The sequence below is a fragment of the Emydura macquarii genome, unplaced genomic scaffold, assembly GCF_026122565.2.
Source record: "Emydura macquarii macquarii isolate MOO-44397 ecotype Brisbane River unplaced genomic scaffold, CSIRO-AGI_Emac_v2 contig_3305, whole genome shotgun sequence".
Taxonomy (NCBI): domain Eukaryota; kingdom Metazoa; phylum Chordata; order Testudines; family Chelidae; genus Emydura; species Emydura macquarii.
In genome coordinates, this window is record NW_027133442.1 from 5,953,767 (window position 1) to 5,978,131 (window position 24,365).

Consider the following 24,365-nt stretch of genomic DNA (forward strand, 5'->3'; position numbering starts at 1 on the left):
CCAATGGCAAAGGCAGTTAGGCTGACTTCTCATTTCCCACTTATCAGAAAGCCACTGGCAGTGAGCAGAGGTTTATAAAGTCTTCTCCCTGAGGGGTTAGCCAATTTAGGATCCATCACAGAAGAAGCACAAGTAGTTCAAATTATTTGTGTGGACAACTGTGGAAGCAGCAAGAAACAAGCAGAACCAGTTCTCTGGGCTGTAAGTGTTCTGTAGACCACAATTTAGGATCCATAATTTAGACTTAGATCTTCCCTTTCCTCAGCTGCTATATTGGAAGTTAAGCACAGAAAATACAAAGTAAAGGAGAATGCCAGATATGCTAATGCATTTATTTTTAAGTATGTTTAAGCTGTGGCAATAAGTGTTTAAGAACAGATTTACAAGTGATGTTTATCCCAAGACTTAAGCACACAGATATGCACATGAGGCTTGGATTTGTCTACACAAGCAAGCTGTAACGCTTTGGGCTTGTCTACACTTACCTCTGAGATTCGGTGGCAGTCGACCAGAGTTACGCAAGCTACGCAAAAAATTTGAGTAACTCCTGTCGACTTCTCTGCTTCTGTTCTGCACGCTATCTTCACTGCACTGCGCCGATGGGAACTGCATTCCCATTGACACAGAGCTACGCCACTTGAGAAGGTGGTCTTAATACATCAATTTCTAGACTGACTGAGCAGGTCTTCACTGACCACTCAGTCGATCCAGAGAAATCAATCTGACAGTGGCAAATAAAGCTATAGCCTTTAATCATACTGATGCAGTTAAAACAGTACCACGCACCTAGTGCGGACGCAGTTTGTCCGTAGGGGAAGAGGAATAAGCTAAACCCATATAAGGCATTTCTATACTACTATTACTGTGCCACACTAAATTCTGTGCACATGCACTTAAAAGCAGTCTGCATGCGTGCAAGATGTGGACCCTGCTGTAGATTATGCCTAAATTTGGAAGATTAGATTAAAAGTAAATATCTGTAAACACTGATTTCACTGTACACACAAACCAATGACAAAATATTTATATCGATAATTGAAATTTACAGATAAAGTCAGAAGAATGCCACTTGAGAATTTTTTGATGTTTGATTTAAGGAGATTTACTTTGGCTATTTTAAACACAAGAGGTTGACAATTTTGTTTTAATGGTTATAAAGCTTGAACTTTTTGAATCCCTACGTCTAGCATTATTGTCTACACGTCATAATTTTGCACAAATGTGAAAATTTAAAATAGAAAATGTTGATTATTTTTAAGCATTCTATTTTTATCAGTCAAAATTATAAAAAATAAAATTATGCCAAGCCTATTTACATCAACGTGCTCAGAAGGCCAACAGTGTCACAGAGCCAGTCATCACCTCATTTGTACAACCATGACTAACGGCAACCAAAGCTATCTCCTGCAGATGGAGCTGAAAGTTTGGAGGGGAATTAAAAGCCACATTAATGCTCAGGTCTCCCCATGCGTAAAAGGTGGAGGGACCCACAGAACAGAAAGCCACAGTACTTTTAACATCTAAGGAATAATACTATCAGAAGTTCCTTGGGAAAACAGAGGGAAAAAGGTAAACAAAAAAAATCTCAGTCTCTTATCATGGGTGTACAAGGTGTTTAGTAGGATTCACAATCTTTAAAGCTGACAGGGACTGCCACCTGAAGGCTCCTTATGTGGCCCCACATGCAACTGTTCAGACAATCAGATGTGCACAGATGTGACGGAAAACAGTATGAGGACACAACAAGATGATACCAATGGGTGTAAGGGCTGATCTCTACAGATTTGTACTGCTATAAGCGTATTCGTACAAGAATAAGCTATACCAATATAAAAAACTTTATAGCAGGGGTGACCAAACTTACTGACTCCCTGAGACCTTCCTCCCCCAATGGGTAGAATCCTCTAGCACCCACCACAGTACCACAGGGCAGAAGCGCCAAGCTCCCCACCCCAGTCTGGTAGGTGGGGGAGGGGAGAGGGCGCATAGGGGGCTCCGCGAGCCACTAGCTGTAAAAGAGCCACATGCAGCTCACGAGCCAGTTTGGCCACGCCTGCTTTATAGGGTTTATATATATTGGCATAGCTTATCTGCCCAATGTGCAGCAGCAGTCAGAAAAGACAACAGAATGTTAGGAAGCATTAGGAAAGGGATCAATAATAAGACAGCAATATCATAATGCCACAATACAAATCCATGGTACGCCCACACCTAAAATACTGAGTGCAGTACTGGTAGCTCCATCTCAAAAAAGATAGATTAGAATTGGAAAAAGCACAGAGAAGGGCAACAAAAATTATTAGGGTATGAAACAACATGCATGTGGAGACTGGGACTGTTCATCTTAGAAGAGAAACAATTAAAGGGGAGATATGATAGACATCTATAAAATAATCAATGGTGTGGAGAAAGTGAATAAGGCACAGGAACCAGGGGTCACCCAATGAAATTAGCAGACAGCAGATTTAAAACAAAACATAAGGAAGTACTTCTTCATACAACACAGTCAACCTGTGGAACCCACTGCCCGGGGATGTTGAGAAGGCCAAAAATATAACAGGGTTTTAAAAAAAAAAAAAAGTTAGATATATTCATGGAGGATAGGTCAATCAATGGCTATTAGCCAAGTTGGCCAGGGATGCAACACCATGCTCTGAGTGTCCCTAAATGTCAGACTAGAAATGAGGATATGGAAGTAAAAATTATTCAAACAGCTTAATGGGATCAAATATGGGGCCTGGATAACCTACATCCAAGAATATTAAAGGAACAGGCGTATCAAATCACAAGTCCAGTAGCAAGGATTTTTAATGAATCTATAAACTCAGTGGTTGTACCCAATGACAGGAAAATTACCACTATAGAACATTTTTTAAGAAAGGGGGGGGGAAAAAAGTATTCCACAAAACTACAGGCCTGTTAGTTTGACCTCAATTGTATGCAAGGTCTTGAAACAAATTTTGAAAGGGAAAGTAGTTGTTAAGGACAGAGGTAAACAGTAATTAGGATAAAATACAACATGGTTTTATGAAAGGTAGATTGTGTCAGACCAGCCTGATCTCTTTCTTTGAGAAGATAACTGATTTTTTATACAAAGGAAATGCAGTTCCTTGATACACAGGAAATTGGTAGTTAAATTGAAGAAGAAGGGGATTTATATGAGACTTGAAAGGTGGGTAAGGAACTGGTTCAAAGGGAGACAGCAACAGATCATACAGAAAGGGGAACTGTCATGCTGCAGGGAGGTCACTAGTGGAGTTCCTCAGCGATCAGTCCCGGGACTAATCTTATTTAACATTTTAATTAATGATCTTGGCACAAAAAGTGGGAGTGAGCTAATAAAATTTGCAGATGACACCAAGTTGGGAAGTACTGCCAGTACAGAGGTGGACTGGAATATCATCTAAGAAAATCTGGATGACCATGAAAACTGCAGTAACAGAATGAGATAAAAATTAATAGTGCAAAGTGCAAGGTTATGCATTTAGGGACTAACAACACGAATGTTTGCTATAAACTGAGGTTTTATCAGTTAGAAGCAACAAAGGAGGAGAAAGACCTGGATGTGTTGGTTTATGATCATGAGCCACCAGTGTGATGCAGCCATGAAAAAGGCTAATGCAATCCTAGGATGCATCAGGCAAGATATTTTCAGTAGAGATAGGGAAGTGTTGTTATGATTAAACAAGGCACTGGTGAGACCTCATCTGGAATACTGTGTGCAATTCTGGGGTCTCATGTTTAAGAAAGATGAATTCAAACTGGAACAGGTGCAGAGAAGGGCTACTAGGATAAGAGGAATGGAAAACCTACCTTACGAGAGGAGACTCAGGCTATGTCTTCATTTCCACTTATATTGGCAAAACTTGTGTTGCTCCATAGTGTGAAAAAAACCATACCCAAGTGACATAAGTTTCGCCAGCATAAGTGGTGTGCACAGCGCTATGTCAGCAGGAGAGCTTCTCCCACTGACACAGCTACTGCCACTCACTGAGGTGGTTTTATGTCACCGGGAAAGCTCTCTCCCATCGACCTAGAGCGGCTACATAAGCAATCTTACAGTGTCATCAGTACAGATGTGCTGCTGTAAGCTCAGTAGCGTAGACATGGCCTTAAAGAGCTTGGCTTGATTAGCCTAACCAAACAAAGGCTGAGGGGAAATATGATTGCTCTCTATAAATACATCAGAGGGATAAATGCCAGGGAGGGAGAAGTTATCAAAGTTAAGCACCAATGCTGATACAACAAATGGATATAAATTGTCCATAAACAAGTTTAGGCTTGAAATTAGACACGGGATTCTAACAATCAGAGGAATGAAGTTCTGGAACAGCCTTCTAAGGGGAGCAGTGGAAGCAAAAAAACTTAACTGGCTTTAAGACTGAGCCTGACAAGTTTATGGAGGTGATGGTATGATGAGACTGCCTACACGGACATGTAGCAAATCTGCAATTGCTAGTAGCAAATAACCCCCAACAGCCAGTGATAGACACTAGATTGCGGGTGGGGGGGGGCTCTAAGTTACTACAAAGAATTCTCTCTCAAGTGTCTGGATGTTAGTTCCTGATTACATGCCCAGGGCCCAACTGACCACCATATTGGGGTCGGGAAGAAATTTTCCCCTGGGTCAGATTGGCAGAGATTTGGGGGGGGGGGGGGGGGAGAGAAGGAGGAGTTTCACCTTCCTTTGCAGCATGGGGCATGGAGGATTCTCTGTAACTTGAAGTCTTTAAAATCATGATTTGAGAACTTCAGTAACTCAGCCAGAAGTTATGGGTCTCTTACAAGAATGGGTGGGCAAGGTTCTGTGGCCTGCAATGTGCAGGAGGGTCAGACGAAAGGATTATGATAGTCCCTTCTGACCATAAAGTCTATGAAACTGCCAAAAACTGGAACTGGATGACAGGGGATGGATCACTCAATAATTGCCCTCTAAATTGTTCAATCCCTCTGAAGCATCTGACACCAGCCATTGTTGGAAGATAGGATACTGAGCTAGAAGGACCACTATGGTTATCCACTAAGGTCTGACTCACTATGGCCATTCTTATAACTGTGTCCACACTAGGGCTGTGCTGCTTTAAGTAAGATAGTTTCTAAACCAATCTAGTTGTAGCGATACAAAAACTGTGTGCAGTTCAGCCCTAAGTCAGGAAGCCATGCAACCTTCAGAAGACTCATGATGTGCTGAAGCAAAAGGTGTGTGCGCGCAAAAAGCACTGAAGTGATTACTAAGGACAGCAGACACAGATTATAGCTGAGCTATTGTAGAAGGGGTTGCAGCTGCCAAACTACTACTATTTTTAAATAGCTATCAATACAAGAAAAGAAACAAATTGTCTGAAAAAGCAGTCATTGCTGTCAATACGGTACACCGCAGCTATTCAGATCATTGCCATTATATTTCCTCCACTCTTGACCTACAGATATCAGCACCAGCAAAGGCAGCTAAGCAATGTACAAATGCAGTTATTTATAGTATATGCAGATTGACTCCATCTGAAAACAAAACATATAGGTTTATATAGTGATTGTAAAAAGAGAACTTTGCTAATGATTACAAAGAGGTATCCCTGCACCAACTCCTTCATCTCCTAGGATAGCACCAGCAGTCCACGCAGGCCTCTAGCATGACAACCTTATCCTGCACCACATGCAGCAGACAAGATTAATTAGTGTTGATGACGTTACTTAGCAGTAAATATAACTTAACATATAACATTTAGCTTTTAATTTCCTGAAGAAACATCAGTTCGTAGCATGACATTTGCCACTTATCACACTGTTCATTCTGTTTGTGTGTTATAGCCCTTGTCTTTTGTCTATTTAAACTGTAAGCTCTTCAGGGAAGTGACCGTCTACTACTCTATGTTTGTACCGTGCTAAATGCAATGGGACCTCATTTTTGGCTGGCCCTTTGTACTATCATAAGAAACATGATTAATATTTTTTTTTAATTAGAAACATCTCCCCCTCCCCCACAAAGGCTGTGTGATAACACAGAAACATGATGTGCTTCACCTGCCCTCCTCCAAAAAGAGGCCAATAAAGTAACTAAAATTGAAGCTGAGAGCACTTATGTAGAACTGAAGCATCAAGAGCTGACGTAATCCAGCACTTGAGGCAAAAACAAATTTCACATGTACAGATTTCAACAGAAGCAACTTCACTGAATTGCTCTAGTACTTGGGCATTGAGTTCATCATTGACTCACATGACTACTTTAAATAATATTTTAAATTTGTCTCCTTTTGTTTTTACTGTCCCCCCTTTAGTCTTCAATTCACTATTTCAAAGTCTGATTCAGATTTTCCATAAATCTTTTAAAATTTGCTATGTTTCCATTACTTTTTTTCCCCGCCTTTCACTAGGTCTCACTTGTTTACACTTTTTCTTTCTTCCCCATATATTTTCCCTGTCAGTATTCTCACTTTAGCTCTCTGAGCTTTTTTTCTCTCTTAATTCTTCTCTTATTCATTGTATGCCTGTCTTTGCCTCTTTTCTTGCCCAACTACAGCCAGTTTATCCTCTCCAGACCATTCCCCTCCCCTCCTCAATACAACAAGATCCACGTTTTCTGCACTACAAGTTCCCTTCTCCACTCACCATCTTCTCTTTTTTTGTTTTCTTCTTAAATATCCCAAAGGCAATATGACAAAAACAGCAAAATTATAAAGCAAGTAACTTTTCTGCCCTGTTTATACACTAGAGGGTTACGCACTGCACAAACCAGGGACTACTTGCATTCCTCTATCGCCTACCACAAACTATGCTGTGACACTCATCCTACCATCGCCATTATTTCGGAAACTCCCTGCAATCTCTCTTCCCCAATGTCAGGGGCTCAATGTATCCTCTCACAAAGTTCTTCCTCAGACACATGCTAGGGCCTGTATTCCTACCATACCAGTGTTTTCCACTGCCACCAAGGCAGGGACTGAGTGCCACCTCACTCTCCATACCATTCATCCCCCTTTTCCTTTCTGTCCAGAAAAGGAGACATTAAAGGTGTGTCAACACTTTTAAATTGTACCGGAAGGGTACAATGGGGCATTATGAGATGGGGCATTATGCTGGAAAGTGTTAACAGCTGCCATCAACCAATCATTTGATCTCTAGATCAGCGGTTCTCAAACCCCCCCCCCCCTCTGTACCACTCGGGTCAGGTACAGTCAGGTCAAGTGCTGCTTGACCTGACTGTACCTGGCCCGAGTGGAACTCGGTAAATAAGTGGGGGGAACACTTTCAGCAGCAGCGAGCTTTCTCGGCGGCGGCAGGGGGGGATTCGGCAGCGGCAAGAGCGAGCTTCCGCGGCGGTGGAATCGGCGGCAGGGTACGCCTCGCGTACCACCGAGCCGTCTTCCGCATACCACCGGTTGAGAACCGCTGCTCTAGACAGTTATTCAAGTGGATGAAACTGATGGGTGTGCTAACCAGATGCCAGGGGCTCCATGTCCCCCAGTTCCCACTTTTGTTTTTTCCAATTTTCACCAAAAAAATCAATATGGGTTCTCTAGAACATTCCCTAACATTTTGGAACTATCAGATGCAGCATTCAAAAGTTATTGGGTTACATCCAAACACAGAAATAACATCTAGTTGTGTGTTGGAGCTTGCTTTATTCAGTCCATTACAGTACTTGAAAGTTAATTCTCATCAATACTGCAGTTTATTTTGGGAACCTTTTCTCGTATTGATTTTAGTGTAGTTATCTCATTCAGAAAGTTTACTGGATGGAGGGACACTAACAGCAGAGGCTCTTCACAATACCAAAAAAAAACCCCAAACCCAATAACACAGTCGCAACACTAAACTCAGCTTTCTACATTCTGATGCAGAACATATTTGTTTTAACACAAACAAACATACAAAGGCTGTCCAAACCTCAAGATTTTCCACTAAACATTAATGATCTTCTCACCTAATGCTTTTTCCAACTATGAAGTGAACTGCATAGTGAACTAACCAGCCCAGTGCAGGCTTGGGGAGGAGGCACCAAGGCAGTGTTAACCCCTTATTGATGGGTTCAGCAAATAGTGATTTCATTTCACTATTCAGCTATAAGTATGCTCACAGAGCACATGGGAGCCAAAGGACACAGAATGATAATGAACCCCACATTCACTCAGACATGTGGGTTGAAGGATAAATAAGAATGAACAACAACAACAGCCCATGATTTAGATTTCTTTTTAAATCTAGGTGTATGTTGCCAAACTTGCCAGACAAAATGTAAAAGAGCATTTTAAAAAAATGGCAGCAGGGCTCGCTGCGAAATAGACGAGTCCTAGGAACACAAAATCAGACCATTTATACCTTACAGAGTAGAGCTGGGCCTGCCCTCCTCCTGCAAATTCAATCGCTGTGAGGGGGGGAAATAGTGAGCTTCATGCCTCCTCCGCGTGGTGGGAATAACCAGCATCTCCTCCGGCAGAACCGTGTGGAAAGGGGTGGGAGGAATAAACACCTCCCTGCCACACCTCCTGCCCCCCACTTGTGTGTGTGTGGTGGGAGGGGGGGGGGGGCACCATCGCCCTCACCCAGCACCTCCTGCCCCTCCACAGGCCGGGCGGGGGGCCATAACCAGCACTTCCCCTCTTCCCCCCACCTCATGCCCCTGGAGAGTGGAGGAATAGCCAACGTCTCCCCCGCACCCTCCCCTCCAGCGGCCGGGCGTTGGACTCGAGTAATAGCCACTGCCAGCCGCCCACCCCCTCAGTGCCCACCGTAGCCCTACCCCCACCTCACCCCTCCCCTCGGGGCTCGTAGCCCACCCTTCCCCCGCCCCGCCCCGCCCCGCCCCACCTCCCCGGGGCCCGTAACCAGCCTTTCCCCCTCTCTCACCCCGCCCGAGAAGCCGCCACCGCGGGGAGCCGCCGCCTTCTCCCGGCGGCCCTCGCCCTCCTCGGCGCCGCCGTACTCGATTTCGCCCTCCTCGGCGGTGGCGCTGGGCTTGAGGCGCTTGGCCTGGCTCTCGTAGGCACCGTCCTCCTCCTCCTCGTACTGCTCCCCGGACGACGACGGCGACGACATGGCGGCTGGGTCCGGGCGGCGCACTCACAATGGGGGGGCAGGGGGAGCTCTCGGCAGCGAACGGCAACGGCACTGACCGGCACGCGCACAACGCCTCCCTAGCGACGATGGGGCGGGCTGGTGGAGGGGCGCGCTAGGACTGGGCGAGCGGCAAGCCCGTCACGCGCCGCGAGCTCCTCCCGCCCCCTTGTTCTCTGGCGTCTGGCGACTGCGGTTTGGGAAACATGAAAGAAGACCGAGGTCGGCGCGTGCGGGGGAAGCTGGCGGGAGCGCGCGGCTAGCCTAGCCTAGCCTAGCCCGCGCGGCGGGAGACCGGGCACGCGCGTCGCTCTGAGAGTGTGTGACGGCCCGCGGCGCCTTGCGCAGCCCCACGTGTCCGTTCTCCCGCCCGCGCTCCTGGTTCTGAAGGGGCCTGCCCCTCACCCTTACCCCCGCGCGGACGGCGGTTGGGCCCCGCGCCCTGGGGGCAGGGCTGTGGTGCCGGCGGCTAGAGAGCGCCCAGTGTGCGGCGAGCAGCGCCAGCCCAGCCGGCGGTGACAGAAGCCGCGGCGGGGAAGGCAGCCAGCCAGCCGTGGCGGGGGTGAGGTGCCTTGCCCAGCCCGGCGGCGAGGGGAGGGGAGGGGGGGGAAGCAGAGTGCTCTCCCTACCTGACCCCTGTGGTGTCCCGGCTCTTTTGGACGCTCAGTGAATGTTGGCCTCCCTGATGTCCAGTGGCAGTGAGTTCCACAGTCCATGTGCGGGTTCGCAGTTTGCTACCTTGTCATTTCATTGACTGGCCCCTTGTGCTTGGCTGTGAGACAGGGAGAACTGCAGTGCCCCATTTTCCTTCCCTAGACCCCTCATTATGGTACAGGCTTTTACCTAAGAATGGCCACGCTGGGTCAGACCAACCGTCCGTTTTGCCCAGTGTCCTGTCTTCCATTGGTGGCCAATGTCAGGTACTCCAGAGGGCATGAACAGAGCAGGGCAATCATCAAGGCAATGGATAGATGATCCATCCCTGTTGTCCGCTCCCAGCTTCTGGCAGTCAGAGGCTAGGGATTCCCAGAGCATGGGGGTGTACCCCGACCATCATGGCTGTTAGCCACTGATGGACCTATCCAACAACTTATCAAATTATTTTTTGAACCCTGTTATGGTTTTGGCTTCCACAACATCTGGCAACGAGTTCCACAGGTTGACTGTGCATTGTGTGAAGAAATACTTCCTTTTGTTCGTTTTAAACCTGCTGCCTGTTAATTTCTTTAGGTGAATTTTAGTATGTGCCCTCTTCATCTCCTTTCTAAGGGGAACAAATCCAATCTCTCTTCCCAGGAGATATTTCCCATGCTCCTAATTTATCTCCTCACCCATTCACCACACTGCACTTCCCTTTGCACATCACAGCCCTGTCCCCCTCACTGACAGTGGACCTCCCTTCACACCCCAGCCTCAGTACTGTCAACCCAAGCATTCAAAAATCATGAGGCAATTCCCCCAAAACCATGAGATTAAAAAACTATAATATGTTGCATACATTTTATTTACCTTCTGGTTTTTTAGTCTTTAGGAGTCATATTCTCAAGATTTTTCTCTGCACCTACAAGGACTAGAAATTTAACTTTTTCTTTTCATGAAAGCTGAAATTCTCTCATAATCACCTGATTCCAGGAACTGGGGCTTTAAGAAAAACATCAACAATCATAGAACTTGCACAAAAGTTGGCACCACTGCAACCTTGATACCAGGCCCCTCTCACCTGGCTGACCTGACATGATTTTGGGGAGCCTGACTCCTGGTTTTTGAATGCAAGGATTGTCAATACTGTGACAAATTCAGCTGAAGTAAGAGCTGCCGGTGCTGAGCACTTCACTAAAAATCAGGCAGTAGGTCAAGTTGAGCACCGGCCCAGTCATTCAGGCACCCAAATTAGTTGACTTGACACTTAAAAATTTTACTCTGCATGACTCACTCAAAATCACACAGTAAGTCAGTATTAGAGCTGGATCTTCTGCCTCCCCTGCTCTTATCACTTAACACCATCTTCTAGCCATGTGCCGCATCAAATAGCAAAAATATAAAAGATACGTAGGTGGATTATTCTTACTGTAATGGTTCAACAACAGATCCTTACTCATGGAGAGATTTCTCAGAAGGAAACTTTAGATTCCAGGAAATCTTAGAATCATAGAAGATTTCAGTTGGAAGGGACCTCAAGAGGTCATTTAGTCCAACTCCCTGCTCAAAGCAGGACTAACCTCAGCTAAATCATCCCAGCCAGGGCTTTGTCAAGATGCAGCTTAAAAACCTCTAAAGATGGAGATTCCACCACCTCCCTAGGTAACCCATTCCAGTGCTTCACCACCCTCCTAGTGAAAAACTTTTTTCTAATATCCAACCTAGACCTCCCCCACTGCAACTTGAGACCATTGCTCCTAGTTCTGTCATCTACTACCATTGAGAACAGCCCAGCTCCATCCTCCCTGGAACCCCCTTTCAGGTAGTTAAAAGCTGCTATCAAATCCTCTTTTGCAGACTAAACAAGCCTAGTTCCCTCAGCCTTTCCTCATAAGTCTTGTGCTCCAGCCCTCTAATCAATTTTGTTGCCCTCTGCTGGATTCCCTCCAATTTGTCCACATCCTTTTTGTATTGGGGGGCCCAAAACTGGACACAATACTCCAAATGCGGCCTCACCAGTGCCGAATAGACGGGAATAATAACTTCCCTCAATCTGCTGGCAATGCTCCTCCTAATGCAGCCCAATATGCTATTAGCCTTCTTGGCAACCAGGGCACACTGCTGACTCATATCCAGCTTCTTATCCACTGTAACCCCCAGATCCTTTTCTGCAGAATTGCTGCCAAGCCCATCGGTCCCCAATCTGTAGCTGTGCATGGGATTCTTCTGTCCTAAGTGGAGGACTCTGCACTTGTCGTTGTTGAACCTCATCAGATTTCTTTTGGCCCAATCCTCCAATTTGTCCAGGTCACTCTGTATCCTATCCCTACCTTCCAGGGTATCTACCACTCCCCCCAGTTTAGTGTCATCTGCAAACTTGCTGAGGGTGCAATCTATGCCATCCTCCAGATCATTAATGAAGATGTTGAACAAAACCGGCCCCAGGACCGACCCCTGGGGCACTCCGCTTGTGACCAGCTGCCAGCAAGACATTGAGCCATTGATCACTACCTGTTGAGCCCGATGATCTAGCCAGTTCTCTATCCATTTTATACTCCATTCATCCAACCCAGACTTCTTTAACTTGCTGATAAGAATACTGTGGGAGACTGTATCAAAAGCTTAGCGAAAGTCAAGGTATCACGTCCACCGCTTTCCCCACATCCACAGAGCCCGTCACCTCTTCATAGAAGGCAATCAGGTTGGTCAGGCATGACTTGTCCTTGGTGAATCCATGTTGACTGTTCCTGATCACCTTCCTCTCTTCCAAGTGCCTTAAAATGGATTCCTTGAGGACCTGCTTCATGATTTTTCCAGGGATTGAGGTGAGGCTGACCAGTCTGTTGTTCCCTGGATCCTCTTTCTTCCCTTTCTTGAAGATAGGCACTATATTTGCCTTTTTCCAATCATCAGGGACCTCCACCAATTGCCACGAGCTTTCAAAGATAATAGCCAATGGCTCTGAAATCACATCAGCCAACTCCCTCAGCACCCTTGGATATATTCCCCATGGACTTGTGTATGTCCAATCTTTCTAAATAGTCCTGAACCTGTTCCTTCAGCACTGAGGGATGTTCACCTCCTCCCGATTCTGTGCTGCCCAGTGCAGTAGTCTGGGAGCTGACCTTGTCTGTGAAGACAAAGGAAAAAAAGGCATTAAGTACTTCAGCTTTCTCCACATCCTCTGTCACTAGGTTGCCTCCCCCATTCTATAAGGGGCCCACACTTTCCCTAATCTTCCTCTTGTTGGTAACATACCTGTAGAAAACCTTCTTTTTCCCTTTCACGTCCCTTGCTAGCTGCAACTCCAATTGTGCTTGGCCTTCCTGATTTTCCCTGCATGTTCGAGCAGTATTTTTATAATCCTCCCTAGTCATCTGACCAAGCTTCCACTTCTTGTAAGCTTTTTTTGTGTTTTTAAACTCACCAAATACTTCTTTGTTAAGTCAAGCTGGGCACCTACCATATTTGCTATTCTTTCTGCACATCAGGATGGTTTGTTCCTGTGCCCTCAATAAGATTTATTTAATACACAGCCAGCTCTTCTGGAACCCCAAATACTTAACACTGACTACAAGTAATGACACATCTCCCCTGCTGGCAGCGTTCACCCTCCTTTTCCTAGGAAACAGCAGGGAAATTGCAGGAGAGCCATATAAGAGAAAGGGGAGTGTTATGTAACCATTGGGACAGCAGCCCTCACTATTGTAAACAGAGTTACCAAGGCCACCCCAGAGTGGTTCTTAAAGTGGAGGGGGGCGCGTGAGATGGATCATGGGGGCGTGGGCAGGGGACAGAGCCCGTCCAGCTCCATACTCCTCCGATACGGAAGCAGCCGCCGCCGCCCACCTGCAGCCGCAGCCGCCGCCTCCCGGCCCGGCCCGGCCCGCTCCCCGCGTGGCTGCTGTCCCCGCTTCCTGGGCTGCTGCCGGTGCTCGCTGCTCCCTGCACTGTAAGCTCTGTTTTTTTTATCTGAAAGGGGGATTCGGGGGAAGGCGGGTGCGATTGTTATGGCCTATAGCGTGGGAAGCATTCCCCCGTTTTTTTCTGAAAGGGCCCCCCTTTTCAGAAGGGGGGAAAGGGAGTGCGATTCTAGGGAAGGGGGGTGACTGTTAGACAAAAGTCCACGGGGGGGGGGGGCTCCATTTAAAAACTTTGAAAACCACTGCTCTAGAGAATGGCAAAGCAGGCCCAGAGCCAACTTCTGATCAGCCTCTCATGCAACTCTGTCAGTCTCAGACCTAGTATTTAGCCCCCAGACTGTGCCTTGCTCTGAAGGAGGCAAGGGTCATCAGCCCTTGTGTCGGGGGTAGCATGGCCCAGGTTTCACTCTGTTATGTGAGAACGGATTCCTCTATTGCAAATTTACCCTGTGAGGCTTGTGAGTGTATAATGGCCTGTACTATGGTCGCTGAATGTATTCATTACTAACATTTCCTGGTGATTGGGGCTAGTAAACGCCCATAATAGGGCCATGTGTTGTTCTACCGCTTTTGCTGCTTGCATATGTTCAGTTGACACAAGGAGCAAGTACTGCTGCTCATGTTGCAAAAGTCTCCCTTATGTTTGTAGGGGCTGGAAGGACCTTCTCAAGGTCCCTTCGAGCCCTACATTTCTATGATTCCCTGATGTGCTGATGAGCCCATATCCATCCTGAATGACCCTTTTGTGCATGGGTGACTGGGTGTGGGAGGAAGGCTGTTTGTGTTTGGTGCACGGCTAAGCCTTAAAGCACTCCTTTGACTGCCTAACCTGTGAAAACATGGAGAAGAACAATGGTTAAAGTAGATCAGTGGAGAGTAGAGAGTTCACAGATTTTGTTATCCTTTACCAACCAGAGGTGGGAGTGGTTATTGTGCAAGATTTTCTTTATAATTAATCTATTGTTTTTCTTGGCTTTGTTCTTTCTGTTTCATTCTATTGTATGGCTTAATTTATCTTTTCCTCTGTCTTTTTCAGTGCCTCTTCCCTCTTTTCCCTCAGTCTGTATTTTTTTGAAAATTTCAATGTATTGTTAAGATCATGGTGTCCAAACAGCTAAAGCTATATCTCTGTTTCAGGGACAGCTTGCCAGAGATGAATATCAATTGCCATTGACATTAAGCTTTCTTTCCTCTGTACTTGCCATTTTTCTAAGTTCCCAGCACCACATGTTATCCCAAAGACATTTCTGCCTTGGACATAAATGCCTACATGGAATATATGAAGTTTCTAATAAACTTCAGTTCTATGGACTGTAGTTTTTGGGTTTTATCAGACGTTCATGACATTCTTCCAGGCTATTGTCTGCTGCTGATCTGAATTATAGTCAGATAAATTGCACTGTTTTTGTGGCATGCTGTGATAATGAGGGCATGTCTGTGCTACAAAATTAAGTCAATTTAAGTTAGGTCAGCCTACAGCCACCACAGTAATCGTCTGTTCATGTCCACACTACCCTCCTTTTGCCGGTCGCATGCGCCCTCACCAGGAGCACTTGCACAGATTTAAGTGTGGAGCATTGTGAGGGGCAGGTCTCCAGCAGTCAGCCCTGTGGCAGCAACAGGGGATGTAAGCACCACAGAGTCTACACAGACACTGCGTTACACTGCATCGACCTAACTACATCAACTTAAGTGCTCCGCCTCTTGTGGAGGTGGAACTATTAAGTCCGTGTAGTGGGCCACTTACATTTGCAGGAGGGACATTTTAGTGTAGACACCTACAATTAGGTTGACATAAGCTGCCTTACGTGGAACCTTCCAGACTTCCTGAGAACTACATTTTCCTCAAACCTCCTAGAATGTTGTCAGCCATGCCTTAGCTGGGTCTATAAGAGGTGGGGCATTGCCAGTCAGTCAGTGAGGTATAAGAACGAACTGAAGTGAAGTGAGAGCTCAGCTGTGATATTGTGAACCTTGTTTTACTGTGTAATTGTGAAAGCGTACTTGAAGAGTGTAAGTAGCGACTAATAAAGAGTTTTATTTAATGAGATGCCGGAGATATCTATGGAACCCCTCTCTATTTGCTTATATATAGCCTGAATAAATACAGATTTAGAGATCCTGGTGTGCAAATTTGTTGTCTTATGTGACTGGGATAAATCATGAATGCAAATTGTGCATTAAAGTTGTGAAATTGGCTATAAATGCAATAAAAAGTAAGGTATTCAAAAGTTTAACAAATGGTGGGGAAGGTACCAAAGACATGCCTGGCCTCGGGTGCCATTTGGTCTAGGACCGGCCCTGCAGGCAAATATGCATTAATCAGCTATACTGTGACCATTTATTTAATGGTAGGGATGCCATTGTTTTTGATGATCAGATTTGTTTCCTTGTATGAAAAGGAAAACCAAAGGATGCTAAAGTTTTCCAAAATAATCTTATTAATTTTCATGCAGTGTTTTATTACACAATATTATTTATGAAGAGGAGACACAGTTTCAGTCCACTGCACTCCAGTAGGAAAGGAAATGAAGATTACTCACTTATCAGTGTGCATTCAAGTGCAACGACATAATTACATGAAGAATATTCGCTCAGAGGTCGGAACAAAAACATCCTCCTCCAAACGCTAAATGACTTGAAACCACTAATAGTGCACAGACCTATGTAACCACATGGTCCTATCTTTGGACTGGTCTTTGCTGCAGTGTTAGCTACTTGAGTGTTGCTCCTAGTCAGACTGCCAATCCCACACAAAAATGTCTAGCTGGAGCTAGCTGGTGCTTTATACTTAAATTAACTGGCCTGTCAGGGAGTGGGGGGTTGAAGCTCTGCGTGCTGCTGACACTAACGCAGCGTGGATGCATCTGCTCCATGCAGCTTGAGTGTTATTTTGCAGAGTGGTTTCTCATGCTAGGCTAACATGAAAGGTGTTCATCTGAGAGTAAATAACGAGCTAACTCAGCAGTGACAGATACCCGCTGTTGTCTTTCCTCCTCCGTTGCTTCTTTGCTTTTTTGCACCAGCTAGTTGTGACTTATATTCAGTTACACTGTACATTCTGTGGGGCCAGGACAGTCTCTTACTATGTATATGTACAGCACTTAGCATAATGTGGCTATGACTGGGGCTTATAGGCACTACTGGAGTACAAGTAATAATCAGAAGAACAAACAGCAGAACTATTTCATGCATTTAGGCATAAATATAATAAAATAATCAACATGCATTGATTTAACATAGCCATAATAGCAGGATGAAAACGAGAGAGAGAGAGAGAGAGAGAGCTCCCTGCAGATCAGTGTATGACTTTCAAATGTGAATTGAAATTATGTGCTTTACACTTTGCCATCTGTTGTGTACACATGCAAGTGGCAATATTAGGATAAGGGGATCATGGTGGATAATCATTTGACATGAACTCCCAGTGCAATGCTGTGGCCAAAAAAGCTAATCCAATCCTTGGATGCCTAAACAGAGGAGTTTTGAGTAGGAGTAGAGAATTACTTTACCGATTTGGTACTGGAACTGATGTGACCCATGCTGGAATACTGTATCCAGTTCTTGTATCCACAATTCAAGGAGGATGTTGATAAATAGTAGAGGGTTCAGAGAAGAGCCAAGAGAATGATTAAAGGGTTAGAAGATATGTCTTATAGTGAGAGACTCTATCTATTTATCTTACATACATAGAGGGTTAAAGAGTGGCTTGATCACAGTCTGTAACTACCTACATGGAGAACAAATATTTGACAGTGGGCTCTTCAGTCTAGTAGAGAAAGGTGTAATGAAAGCCAAAAGATTGGAAGTTGAAGCTAGACAGATTAAGACTGGAAATAAGACGTACATTTTAAAACAATGATGGGTTGTGGTAGATTCTCCATATCTGGAATTTTTTAATCAAGATTAGATTTTTGTTTTTTTAAGATATGCTTTAGAAGTTACTTTGTGGAAATTCTATGATCTGTGTTATACAGGAGTTCAGATTAGATGATCACAGTTGTCCATTTTGGAATCTATGAATGAGTTAAGTCATAGAACAATGCATATGTAATTTAGTACTGAAAGAAATTTTACTCCCACATCCAACCAGTATAATGCATTTATGTGGATACTAACACTAAATGCTTCATTCTGCAGTTCTTGCTCAGGCAAGACTCAAAGTCAATGGGAGTGTTGTCCAAGTGAAGGCTGAAGGATTGACCCCTAAATAGACAAACAAGATGTACTTTCGAGGAAAGGGTGTGTGGCAGTTGGGAAAATTTGCCTGACTGGATTTTCCCAGGATGAGGCATCCAGGTACTAAGCAAATCAAGAGAGCAAAGTAAAACAGCCCTCTGGCCGCTCTTATTTGTGCGGCCAGCCCCCAACTTCTCCATTGCTGTCAAGATAAGAGGCATTCACAGGGAAAAGTGAGCTATAACTCTGAGAGATATGTGCAGATAAACACACAGACCACACATTTAGCAATTGTGTTACTCAGTGTAGGTAGGAAGCAATCATGTTGTAAGATCTGGGTTTGAACAACTCAAAAGATTTTTAGAAATCTATTTGTAACCTCTGTGATCACTGCATAGAAGAAGGCTATGTGATGTAGGTTTTAACCAGGCTGCTACTTTATTAGTCAGATTATATCTAAGGTTTCCTAAACCCAGTGTTGTCACACATATTACTCCCCCCTATTGATTCTTTGCTAATTCTGGGGGGCTCCCACTGCAGGGTGAGCCAGCCATCACACTAAAAGGTTCTCTGGATGCCTCCACTTGCCTGCTAGCATTCCTACCTCTTTTGGGGGTTGAAGCAAGAGGGGACCTCATCCCCCAGCCAACATTGCCATCAAGCACATTGGTGCGAAGTCTCCCTGATAGCGTCCTGGTCGGCATTTGCTCTGAGAGGTTAGACATGCTGCCCCCATCTGATAAACTGATGTCCTTGGGATGCCCACTATGTTACCTTTTTGGATCAGGAGCCTAAATCAGTGACTTCCTGACCTGGGCACCTGCCATAAGGAGGTGCTAGCATCAGCTTGGCTACCTCCACCTCATCCTGCATGGGCTACCAAAAAGTTCAGCCAACCCAATACCAAGATCATCCAGGAACAAATTGGGACCTGTACCCAAGAGGTGCTCTCCATTCTTGCAATAAGGCACAGCTGCACTCTGGGCTGTGTGACCATGTCTGATAACCAAGCCACCCTGGGACTCCAGTAATGTTGATACTTTCCAGGTGGCCTTCCTCTGGGCCCTATCTGCTTTTTGTAAGTGGAGTGCAGTCCACCAAGCCATGCAGGCCATCATTTCCGACCACACTGCCCCTGGCAGGAAACAAGTCCACCAGCCGTCCTGCTTAGTCTTCCAAATCAGTTTGAGCTCAAACCATGTTCCCAGGCTATTCTCCCTTAGGTGGATACTATGATGATGTCTGCCTGGTGTAGTCTCCTGAGGCACTAGCCTGCAAGAGGGGCATGAGCTGGTCCCAGTACATGCCCTGTATGCTGTACCAAGACAAAATTGCATTCCGGCTGCAGACTGGCTGTGAGCCTCTTGCCGAATTATATGCTCTTGAAAACCCATTGCACGATGCTGTGCCCACAAATCCACATCAGCTGTGGGTGTGTTCTGATACTTTCTCTTTTTTATTGTTGGGAAGTGCCCCTAAGCACAGGGCTCCTATTATGGCTCCAAATCTTGTGCCAAATCTCATGTTCCAAATCCTATGCCAATTCCACAGGACCTCCAGCCCACCCCAGAAATCCCTGCACCCCCCCATGGGGGACTGACTCTTCCACCAACCACCTGCCAGACACGCCCCCTTACCCCTCCCCAGTCCTTTGTCTCTTTCTTGGGCAAGGTAGCTATCTCTCCTTGTTTCTATCTCCCGCAACCTGTTACAACCTGTCATAGCTGGTTGACCCAAGGCAGAGGGGTCCTGGCTATTGTCTGCATACATGTGGCTGGGGAAGGCCCATCCGCCTCCTAGTGGTCTGTGCCATGATCACACACCCAGGTCCCATCACCGAAACACGAGTAACACATAGGGGAAACTGAGGCACACACATAGCACTTAGAGAAAACATTAAGAGCATCTTCACTTTGTTACAGTGCTTCTCTATGCAGGAAAGAGATACCAGTATAAATTAACACCTTAGCCTATATCTATATATTTATACCCATATAACCCCCATGTGGACAGTCTTATTCTGGTGTTAGAATTGCCTTGTTTTGGTTTAGCTGAGATCACTTTGGAAGGGTTTAATTATAATTATACTGGTATAAATGATAAAACTTTCCCGTGCAAACAAGCCCACAGTGCAATTCAAGGTGTGTTGAGTTCCTGAAGACAGAATGGTTTGGGACCTGACAGAGATCAAAGACTACATTTTCAAAACATGGCCTCTAAAACTGCATACCCAAAGCAGCTTGCCCAAGTTGGTCTATGCCCTCCAGTACGGATCTGTTAATCCAGACTGGGCTGTTAGATGTATAACTTCCTGGTTTTGGCACACAAGTGTTTGTTCACACAAATCTAGGGTTTTTGCATATACAAAAAGTTTAGGTTGAAATCTAGAAGCTGGGTTTAGGCCACTTCAGAAATGTTCTGCTCTAGTAGCAAGACGGGAAAGGGAAATCACACTCACTCATTTACTGGGTCTGTTGCTTCCACTTATCACACACTACTACCCATCCCTCTTGCAAAAGGATTATTAAAAGGATAAAAAGAACTGACAACTTATTTTGGTTTGATAGCTTCCTCTCTCTACACCAGTGTTTCTCAATTTTATTCCCCCCCCAGGAACCCTTGTGCGCCCATGCCATACCCTCCGCCGAAAAGTCAAGAAAATCTTCCTCTTTTCGTCGGCGTGGTGTAGGCTTGATTCGGCGGCGCGCTCTCTGAGCTGTTTTCGGCGGCCCCATCAGCTGTTCGGCGGCACCCAATTTTTTTTAAATTCGGCGGCGCGGTTCCGCATCTTCGCGGAACCCTTCAACTCAGGTTCCGCGGAACACCATTTAAGAAACACTGCTCTACACAATGATTATGCTGCTATTCAGATTGGAAACAAATCACAGTGAAGTGAGCACTACAAAGTTATTTGCTAGCTTCATGCAATGAATAAAATTATTTAACTTCCGGAGGGATAGCCCTGTTAGTCTGTATACAGCAAAAACAACAAGAGTCCTGTAGCACTTTAAAAATTATTTAAGTAGACAGGAAAAAGTAAACATTTAGGCCAAAATTTTCATGAGCGTACATGTGACAGCATTTCTGCATCCTGCTGGTCACCAGCACACAGGGCAACAGCAGCATTATAAAAAGGGCTGCTGCAGAGACAGAATGGGGAGAATACCTGGGGAAAGTCAAGGTTCCTTATCCAGTTGGGCTGGTTTGATTCTTGGTTGGGGAAGTGTTTGTCTGCTTATGCCACCTTTTTTGGATTTGGGTTTATAAAGATCCTCACCTGCTGAACACTGCCTGCTGTTTTGGTTTGATTCTGCATAGTCACACCACCAATTTACAGTCCTCTAAATTTGAACACTCAGTGTAAGTCACCTATGGCCTGATATTCAGCACTTCTAAGCACCCACTAGTGATCCAGAGGAGCAGGAGCTGTGGCTGCTCAAAATCTCTGACATTTAGGTTGTGTAAATCTCTGGTAGGGCACCCACACATTGAAACAACCAACTTTAATGGACACATTTAAAATATTGGTTTTAAAATTCTACCCTGAAAAGTAACTATGTAAAATTGGCACATTCTTACCCAGTAAGATCCCCAGTGTTGCCAACTCTCATGATCTGATTGTGAATTCCACAGTATTTGTTGTGTTTATGAAAGTATCAGGTACTGGAATCAAGTTATTACCTGAGAATCTGGGCTTTCATTTTTAAAAAAAGTTTCTAGTCTTTGTTGTTGAGAAAGGCTTGAAAATGTGATCTTTAAACAGGCAAACACCAGGCCAAACAAACCTCTCCTGCCCCCGCTCACCACCATATTATCTTTAAATCCTCATAATTGTAAAGACAATCTTATAATTTTGGTGGTCTGACTCAAGATTATTGAATGCTTGGGATTGACAGTAATTTCTTTGTATATATTCAGAGGCATATACTTACTTTAGTATAAAACACTGAGCAGGTTTTTTCAGTTCCTCTGTGACTTGGGACAAGTCCCTTAAACCAGGCTTCTCACAGGTGGTCACTAACTGTGACCATGTGGGCTGATTTGCAGAAGTGCTGAGCACCAAGAGCTGCAACTGAAGTCAGTGACAGCTGTGCTTTGACTGTATAAAGTGCTATATACTGCGGAATACTCTGAAATACTGGGCCCTAAGTGTCTGTATTTGGCCACCCAATATAAGCGTACACTTTTGACTCTAATCTCTATGCGTCTGTGAAATGGGGATAATCCCAACTCCTTGCCTCACAAGGATACTGTGAACATAAATTTAAGTTTGTGAAGCACTCAGATCCCATTGTGGTAAGCACCAGAGAAAAGTCCATGAGGAATTTAATAATTCTGTTTTTAGTGTAGGGTCTTTAGTGTAGTAGAGCACTGTGAAATTCTTTATATATATATATATATATATATATATATATATATATAAATTTTGGGGGGGAGTTTCATATTAGTTCATTTTACACCCTAGGCAGGATGCCCTAAGGGGCCAGGCAGGTCCTGCCTTGTGGGGAGGGAGGGACGACAGGACTGGAGAACAAGCCTACACACACCCAACCCACAGCGATGGCTCCTGTCCCACAGGGCTGGAACTGGCTCCCTACTCCGGGAGAACGCATTCACAGCACTGCTCAGGCTTGGCCCAACCACCCTGACAGAGAGGTGGCCATGCCAAATCTGAGTGGTGCTGATACCCCATGGGCCAGGTTTTTTGGTTTTATATATTGTTTTTTCATTTTATTTTGTGTTATTTGGTATTTGCGAAAAACAAGGGGCTCTAATGAGCAGTAAATAAGGCCTGGGGCTACACACTGACCAGTGAGGAGAAAGCAAAATATTGAATAGCTGCTTGTTAATTGAGCACCATTCATCTTGTGCACTGAATGAGGCAAGGGTCCTGTGGAAAAAGGTAGTATGTGATTGTGTAATTAAAGACTATCATACTACATGCACACAAAGGGGCCAAATTAAGGTTGCATGGGTAGCATTAATCCTGGCATTTCCTAACTTTTGAGTACTTGACTTTGCAATTTTAATAATGTTCTTTTAACATGGTTTTCGTGTATAGTTTCCTAGATGTTTTAAAAAAGCAAACAAACAGAAATTCCATCTTGTGGCATTGTTCTGACATCCATGTGGTTCATCAGCATGGCTGGACCTTTAGATCCACTACACAGACCTCTGCCACTTTACCCTATGAGAAGCATGTCATGCTTTGCAAATTGTCTGAATGGACAACCAATTAACTGGAATTTATCCCAGTTATCAGCCACAGAGAAATCCAAATCCAACATGAGTTAATTCTCCATATCTGCTTCCCAACCGCCATGCTCAGAAGGGAAAGATGAAGGTCTTAACCCCAGTGTCTCCTATTAGTGGATGGACATGCATTCCCTAGTCACAGTTTCCATTTGAAACCAAGTATGCTTTTGGATTCTCTTTCCCACAGCATTTTTAGCATGTCTGATTTAATAACTTCTTACAGTTGAGTTGTCTTGTACAATGGAGCTGTCCCAGGTAAGTCCAAGGTTTGTCCTTTCAATTTGGTGTGTCTTGGATTGGATTAGGGGATTTTATTATTAGGCACCTGTCCTGACTTGCATTTGACTGAGATGTTTTGTTGTACTTTTGCCGGTCGGTGTTCTTTGTTTTACAGCCTGGTCTACATAACATTTGTCAAACCATCATTTCCTGCATCTGATTAGAATCTCCTTTCTCAAGATGAGTATTACACAGATTAGTTCCTACAAAACATTAGGCATCACTTTCACATCCTCCTCAGCTATTGCTTTTGCCTCTATTATGCCAATTCCATGAAATAATTGTTGTTTTGCAGCAAATTCTAGAATCTCAGTAGGTCTCCTTGACTTCTAGTCACTGATTTGATTTGCATGTCCAGGTCCAGGTGGGCATAAGTGAATTGGTCCATTGCCATAGAATCATAGAAATGTAGGTTTGGAAGGGACCTCAAAGAAGTCATCTAGTCCGCCCATTGCACTCAGGCAGGACCAAGTAAATCTAGGCCTTGCTGGCAGGGGATGCTTAGTGATTGTCTAGGTGTGGACAGGATTTTCACTGAAATAAATACAAGTAAAACTTTGGTCTAGTGACATGGTTCTGTTCTGGACAGAAAGATAAGTTATATTGGGATTAAAAAAATTAATAGGCCTATATGAAGGCAACTAAATCTCAGATCTTTACTTACCTAGACTGAGTTTCATACTCCAGCTGGGTTTCTGCCTTCAGAGGGAAGGTTGCCAACCACAGAAATAGCTATTTTAGGAACATGTATCCTGTCCATTATGTCCAGCATTTTGGAGCTTTGAAGAATAATGATGCATAGGAAAATGCTCTTAACCCCACTTGACCACAACTCATTTTTGAGAACCACTGTGTATAGTACCAACTTTCAGTGGGGATCCATTCCTTCTTGGTGAATGCAAAACATTTAACCATCAGAAATATCTATTCTGACTCCAGCATCAGGCAACTGATGAGGACAGACAATCTTGTGGTCAAGGTGATTTAGGCCCCATCTGCAGTATAATAGTTCAATTTGTAAGCAGCTAGTGGCATGGT

At 44.8% G+C, this 24,365-nt stretch overlaps 2 protein-coding genes across 3 annotated transcripts in view; one reads left to right on the top strand and one right to left on the bottom strand.

Annotated features, from left to right (window-relative positions):
• HNRNPLL (heterogeneous nuclear ribonucleoprotein L like) overlaps positions 1 to 9,211 on the bottom strand; it is a 36,200-nt gene extending 26,989 nt beyond the window's left edge. The window contains exon 1 of one of the 2 annotated variants that reach the window (XM_067532927.1): positions 8,845 to 9,211. In XM_067532927.1, the coding sequence (XP_067389028.1) occupies positions 8,845 to 9,033 (189 nt within the window). In that variant the 5' untranslated portion in view covers positions 9,034 to 9,211. Of the gene's footprint in view, positions 1 to 8,316; positions 8,379 to 8,844 lie in introns of those variants that run through there. The other variant, XM_067532928.1, reaches the window with a different exon arrangement.
• A 4,349-nt stretch (positions 9,212 to 13,560) lies between these two features.
• GALM (galactose mutarotase) overlaps positions 13,561 to 24,365 on the top strand; it is a 71,464-nt gene continuing 60,659 nt past the window's right edge. The window contains exon 1 of the mRNA XM_067532873.1: positions 13,561 to 13,642. The gene's annotated coding sequence lies outside the window, so the exon portion shown is untranslated. The remainder of the gene's footprint in view (positions 13,643 to 24,365) is intronic.